Consider the following 7,223-nt stretch of genomic DNA (forward strand, 5'->3'; position numbering starts at 1 on the left):
AAAAAAAAATCCCAATTAGTTTTAAGCGCTAACCCTTTATATGCCATAATGGCTTTTTTGAATGTTTTACAAAGTGTGTCCAGAAAGGCTTTTGCCTAAACTTAGTTTGAATTACTTTCTATGTTATATAAATGTTATTTGAAGGATGGTAAGGTAAATAGTGCATCCTGTAATTGTTTTTGGTTCAGAACGTTTATAAAATGCACACGAGCTTGTGTGTAAATGTGGGCTAGTCTGCCTTTCTTCTTCCAAATTGGCCAGAGATTCAAAGCTTAGCAGGAATCAGTTGGAAAAACTAATATGTAGTTGTGTTCACATGCCTAATGTTCTTTGTTCTGTCAGCGAAATAAATGTATTATTCAGAGCTACTCTACACAGAGCATTTATTAAAATAAAATTTGTGTATATATGAGCAACACTAATTACCCTGGAACAGTTTGATCAGCATTGTAACTTCTTTCAAAGATGATGTTTTGCTATGGTGCTTTCAGGGGCCAAAACCTTTCCTATAAATAAAAAAATATTATCTTCCCTTTGAGTTTCTGAATCTGGAACTCTGAATCTGGAACTGAATATTGGCTCTTTTTAAAAGAGGGGAATAAAAGGGCTTATACTTTATCTATCAGAGTATTAGATCAAGAACCTTATGTGAATTGTGAGAAGTAAAATGAAAATTTTTCCCATGCGCATCTCAAGTAATTACACTGGGTCTATATTGGGACGCGCGTAGCAAACCAGGGTGCTTCACTTAGACAGCTGAAGACCCTGTACTGTGCTCTCCAGCAAGGGTCACTAGAGGTTGGAGTGACCTCCTGTTACTGTGGACCTGTGCACCACTGTTGTGGTCAGTGCTGGAAATATTTTGGGATTAGGAGTTCTTTATGGTGGTTATTGAGAAGAGCATGGATGAACATACATGTGGAAATCTGCAATGGAGCTAAAAATTTAGACAGAAAGCAGATCACCAAAGTTCATTGCTCTTCAAACAGCCCCTTTCTCCCTAGTTAAGTAAGGAATGTTTGCTTCAGAAATGCTAGCTCAACAGCTTGACTTAGGATAGATAAATCAGTGTGTTGAGATAGTTTCTTTAAGGTATTCGACCTATTTAAATGCTTAGTGATCTACTTCGCCTTCCCCAGTATCTGAAAAGGTGCTGACAAGTTTGGTGTCTGGTTTCAGAACTCAATCAGCTTGAATTTTTTTTTTTTGTCTTCCAAGGTACACCCAGGATATGGATTTCTTTCAGAAAATAAGGAATTTGCTAGACGTTTGGTAAGTTATTTCTATTTTCTTAGCTGTGACTGCTGCACTAGGTGGCATATATTCATTCCGAGGTATCTGAGGAATCGAGATAACTTAGAGCAGATCTAAAAGATACCATAAGATAGGAGATTTCAGTATGCTTTCTGTGCATGTGGACTTCTTGCACTTTGAGGGTGTAATTGCAGCCTGTGTTTTCTTTTGGGAAAAGAGGAGATGCCTGTTTGTAAGAACCTTATCCAGGATGTAAGAACCTTTTGGCATTTTCACTTATGCCTGTACTGTTTATGAGGCTGCTCTGCAAAACTGGGTCACTGAAATCATCTAGGTTGAAAGTATGTGGTTTTAAGTGATCATTTTGGTGATTCATAGCACAGCTGGTGAACAGCTGTATCAGCAGCCCCGAGAAGGTGCTGAACTGCACTTCAGGATGGGAATAGAAAGCTGTTTAAAAACTGGCTTCTCTGCTGGTGGTATTTTATCGTGGAGCTGCATTCTCTGAAAGGGCCAAAGAGCCAAGAGGGTGCTGTTTTCACTTCATGTCTGAATTTATAAAAATTACTGTTAAAAACCTCTTCAGTAGGGTTTTTGTATATCACAGACTGATATATGGCCTTTTTACTGATTTGATTTTTTTCCCAAAAGTTTTCATGCAGCTGCTTATAAATTTGAGCATTGCTAGGAGAAAGTTACATGCACAATGTTTGAACAAAGTCCTGAGTGGGTACTGTATGTGTAGTCACTGCACATCTTGTGTTATTATCTACTGGTTTTGCTCAGAATAAGGACAAGCACATATTACATTGAAGTTTACAGTAAAAAACCATTGCATTACCAACTTTGTTACAGAGTAAATGAAGTATATAGCTGAAGAAACATCTTGTTTTACAGGCAGCAAGATAAATTTGTTTCTGGTTTTGAGAATGATTTGCACCTTTTTGATTCAGGGTAAAAAACTTAGATGAAGAATGTGATTCTAAAGTGATAGCTCTTTCACCTTCAGCATTTGTGGAACAGGTCTTGTTTCCACATATCTTCCTTAACCATGTCTCTTTTGGCTTGAGTTCTATCTGTGATACAGATCCTTACTATTTAGTTGATTATTTGGTGTTAGAGAACACCACCTGCTTATTAAGGAGACTACTGGAGAATGAAATCCAAAAATTCTCATACTTCATAGTTGCTGGCATTTTTTTTAAAGCCCCTAGATAAAAACAAGTGCAGATTCTATGTGATGCTGAATAATCCTGCCAGGTACTGGTAATGTTTAAGTTGAAAGGAATTCTAAACACTTGGTGTTTGCCAGGATTTACCGAATCTGGGGTAATCTCTTACATGTTATTTTCATGCAGTTTAGCAGCTTTCTTTTATCACTGTTCTGCTTCACGTACCAGAAGCTCTTCTACAGGGAAGATTCCTGGCTTAATTTATAACAAACTCTGTTCTCACTGGATTAGACCAGCAGGATAACTGGCTTTAGTTGGCAGTTCCTGCTTTTTAATAACAAAATAGTTAATGAAACAGAAGTGCTTGCATATGCTATTTTGCGTTTTATTTTACTGCCAAACTTTGAAATTTGGTAGTTATTACTCTGAACTGGGCGCATATCCTAATAGTGTGGTTGTTATTTGGTGATGTGACAGTCTGGAACACTTTTTTTGGGCAGAATTAAGAAGAAATGGAGGAAGTACAAACATTCCTGTGGATCCCCTGCCCCTTTCTATTTCTCATCTTTTCACTCGGAATCTAGGAACAGTTTCTGAACAATTTCCTGAAATAATGTGGTGACTAGAAACATGTTTGAGTTTGGGTTGGTGCTACAGTCTCAAAATAGCTTTAATTATGTTTCAGAAACCTGGTGTGTTCAGTTCTCTAAAAATATACTAAAACAAGGTAATGCTACTTTGCTTTCTGAAATGCACTATTTAAAGTCTCAATTAAGACATAATCATGCTTCCCTTGTTGTCAGTAGCTCTAGAAGATCAAACCCCTAGTGAGAACTGGTGAAGTGATCTGTCTTTTTATCACTCGGGCTGCTTATATTTTTTCCAGATACCCTGATTAATATAGTTAGGAAGAAAACTTGCTTGGTGTTTCTTTATTAAAGAAGTAACAAATGTGTTTAAGCTGTTGTAAAGTTGAAGATGTTTTCATTCTGTTTTGTTTTTCCCTCTCTCTTTCTTTGCGCATATACTATTTTGTTCTTTTGTACTGAAAGTACAACACTACTGAAAGTAGTGTTGGAACTTGTGAAACCTGGGCTTATTTCCTGGTGTGCACCTGTACTTTTAAACCAAACTACTTAAATGCAGAAACCAGGGAATACAGTAAACTTTCTAAACTTGCCAATTTATGTGTAAGAGCAGTAATGAGCTCAAAGCAAAGCTTTGTCTTCAATTAACACATGGAGGGTCAGTTCACATGTAATCCCACTTGTGTGATTTGAACAAAAGTGTGTCTTTATGTTCGTTATTATCTGAATGATTTGTGGAATAGCATACAGCTTTAGGCAGTACTTTTGAAGAATTTGGATGGATATATTTGGAGTATTGAAAATTGCTGGTTTTTATTTTTTTCTTTATCAAAAAAAGCAATCAGTAGATGAATATCTGACATGTTGTTCATTGTGATCCAATAAAAAAGTTGGTGCATTCAGTTCCCTCTTCATGTGTATCTATTTTGGTTGCTATTGATGACTGACAGAAAAGAGATCCGTGGCGTTTATATTGAGTAAGACTGTCAAAGATTTCATAAACATTAAGATAAATCTCTTAAAGATTGGTATTTGAACATGGAATCTTGTGATGAACTTACGTAAAGCTGATAACACTATTATGTAGAATGACAAAACATGGATTTGTGCAAATGTTTCTTAGAATCATGTAGTTTATGCATGTGAATGTATTTTCATGTAAGTAATTTCTGTCCTTCAAGGGATAATTGCATAATATTCCATATTGTCATAAATGTAAAGGTGAAGCTAAAATCTTTTGCCACGCTGAAAAAAAAAAAAGAGTCAGTATCTTTTGCCAAATGCTATGCAGAGCTGCAAGATCAGTTTGCTCCTTCGTGCTTTAGAAGAATTTGCTAGTGATCTCTATATTTAGGTTAGCTTACTTATTGTTTCGTGTTATAAAATTAATGGAGACCCTTTCTGAGAAGCTCTGTCACCTCTGTTGTCTTCAGCAGGCCTTTGGAATTTGGGAAGGAGAAAGGCCTGAGACTAAGGTGAACCTTTTGGTTGGCCTGTAGTTGAAAGATACACTTTTCTGAAATTGCCATGTTTCTTTTCTTGCTTGCAGACGTCCAGGGCAGCTGTTTTGGTAGGGGATGGGAGTGCTGAGTCAGGTCTCTTCACCTATTGAATAGTTTGGGGTTGGCCCATGGTCACAGTGACTCTTATTTCCTTTTTTCTTTTTTTTTTTAATCTGGGTGCAGAAGAATATGGGGGAGATAAGAGTGAGAGAAAGGAAGTGTGTAACTGTGTTACACAGTCATTATTTCACAGTCAATGTTGCTTCTTATGGTCTAGCTGATGTTAGCAGCAAGTAGTTGAGGTTATTTATGTTCGTGCTTCCTTGTAATGATTACAAACACGAACCATGATCCACGGTGACTCCGTGTGTCAGTTGGTCACAATGGGATCAGTTTTCTTTTTAATTAAATGGAAAACGCAAATGAACTTCACTTTCCCAACTGCCATGAAAGTCTCTTGGGAAGCTACTGTTCAAAACAAAACAAACAAAAAATCAACTAAATTATTCCTTTGCAAAGTCTATGAAAAATACCAGTTTTCAAGATCATAAATCTTCAGAGTATTTTAGTGTCTTGGACGCATGTATATGATAGAGTTCCTGCTTTCATAAAAGGTGATGTGATGTATTTTCTCCAAGAAAACGATTTAATATGTGCATAGAACAATCTCAAAATGATAAGAGTTAAAGCTACAAATGTGACCTTTATCTGGAATATTCTTTTTTGAATGCAACCTTGACAATATTCTGATGCTCTGTTTCTTGACAAAAAAATAACCAGCTACTACCCCCAAAATCTGCTCCTTGCAATAGAAACCATAAACATGGTGGGACAAAAGGATTCAATTTTGGAATAAGATATGAACCTTCTTGGCATTCTGAGTGATACCTGGTTTTATATGTCTTTTGTGCCCTTTTAGCAACTACTGTTTGGTGTGACTAAGGGGACAACAAAGCAGACAGTGCTGTTTCTCTTTACCTTTGAAGCTAGATTAACATTCTTGGTGGAATTAAAAATCCCAACAGTGTATTGTCTGAAATAAATGGTCAGACAATGTATATGGAAATGGTTGATCACATGTTTGTAAATGGCTGCTAAGTTTGAGAAGGAAAAGGTAAGCCAAATAGCAACTGGTCATCTTCTGTAAGGGTACATGTGTCTGACCTGTGAAGAGCTTTGTGCAAGTGGATCTACAACATATGCATATCTAATTATGGGAGTCTCAGGATTGTTTCTTTACAATTGTTGTGCATGGCTGTTATTTGTGAGCAAATTGTGAAGTTCCCTTATCGCTTAACAGTAAGCCTTTATTTTTCACTTGTATTTTTTAAAGCTGCCTATTTTCTTAAGTTGGCTTGGGTTGAAAGCTTTAACATGTGCAACTGTCCTTAGGAAAAATGCAAACACAAACCCTCTCAATTTAAATAGCAATGACCAGTAACTTGAGGCTGTTGGTGGATGAACTGTGGGCTCGTATGACTTCTGGAATAATTTAATGCTGTGCATGTGATTAGAGAAGATATTAGAGAGATTTTTGCCTATCTGGACTATTGTAAGTCATTTAGTATTTCCCATGAGATGCCTTTCAACAGCAGCACTTTGGCTTGACACACTTATTAGGGTGTGTGGTTCTGCAAATGAATGGATTTATGGACTTCTAATTTGTAAAAATTCTTTTTCTTGACATGCAGTGTTACTGCAATAGCACTTATTTCCAGGTTTACAGAATCCTTCGTGTTTCTTCTGAAATCCTTTGTTCTGTCCTCTTTTTTCCCCACTGTTGCTATGTCTAGTTGTGAGAAAAAAAACTTATTACTCTCTTTCCTCAATTGCAATTCTGTTAACAACCATATATGCTTGTGTTTTTCCTCATTGCAATAACAGAAGGCTTGACAGTGTAATGCTATGTAATTCTTTTTTTATATAGGTAGTACTTTGAGGTTAGAAGGGACCTCTGGAGGTCATCTGGTCCAACACCTCTGCTCAAGCAGGGATACTCAGAGCTGGTTGCCAGGGCCATGTCTCGAAGGCTTTTGACTGTCTCCTAGGATGGAGACTTCACAACCTCCCTGGGCAACTGTATTTGGCCACCCTCAGTCAAAAAAGTGTTTCCAGATGTTCAGAGGGAACCTCCTGTGTTTCAGCTTTTGCCTGTTGCCTCTGATTCTGTCACTGGACACCACTAAGCAGAGCCTGGTTCTGTCCTGTTTGCACTCTTCCTTCAGGTATTTGTATTCAGGTACATTGAGCTCCCTGTGAGCCTTCTTCAGGCTGAACAGTCCCAGCTCTCTCAGCCTTTCCTCATGGGAGAGTTGCTCAAACAAAAAAAAATAAATCTATGAACGCATATCAACATAAGCACTACTTAATAGTAATGTACCTGGTTTGTCAGATTTTGTCAGCAAAAGGCTTTAGTGAGTGCAACAGGAATGATGACCCCTAGGTAAGAGTAAGAATTTAATAGGTTGCTTGCAGCCACCTAATCATGCTTAGTGTTTCATTTTGCAAATCTTCTAAGGAATTCTCTGGAACTTTAAGACTTCCCACCCATTATTATGAGTGTATCTACCTTTTCACTTTAATTGTATTTGTAGATTTGCTTATAAATAAGCTCTGTATTTTCCCAGCATATTTCATTCATTTGTATTTCAGTCTGAATGACTGTGATCAATAACATTGGTAAAGTACTGTGTTGATTGAACAGTTCC

General features: G+C 37.1%; 1 protein-coding gene across 1 annotated transcript in view; it reads left to right on the forward strand.

Annotated features, from left to right (window-relative positions):
* LOC120324841 (propionyl-CoA carboxylase alpha chain, mitochondrial-like) overlaps nt 1–4,625 on the forward strand; it is a gene marked incomplete at its 5' end in the record, with an annotated part of 71,894 nt that extends 67,269 nt beyond the window's left edge. Inside the window, 2 exons of the mRNA XM_039389382.1 lie at nt 1,219–1,272; nt 4,563–4,625. Of these exons, the coding sequence (XP_039245316.1) occupies nt 1,219–1,272; nt 4,563–4,625 (117 nt within the window). The remainder of the gene's footprint in view (nt 1–1,218; nt 1,273–4,562) is intronic.
* Between the last annotated feature and the right edge of the window lie 2,598 nt (nt 4,626–7,223).

This window comes from Pipra filicauda, unplaced genomic scaffold, assembly GCF_003945595.2.
Source record: "Pipra filicauda isolate LSUMZ 115617 unplaced genomic scaffold, ASM394559v2 scaffold125_size2111803_pilon, whole genome shotgun sequence".
NCBI classification, from domain to species: Eukaryota; Metazoa; Chordata; class Aves; order Passeriformes; family Pipridae; genus Pipra; species Pipra filicauda.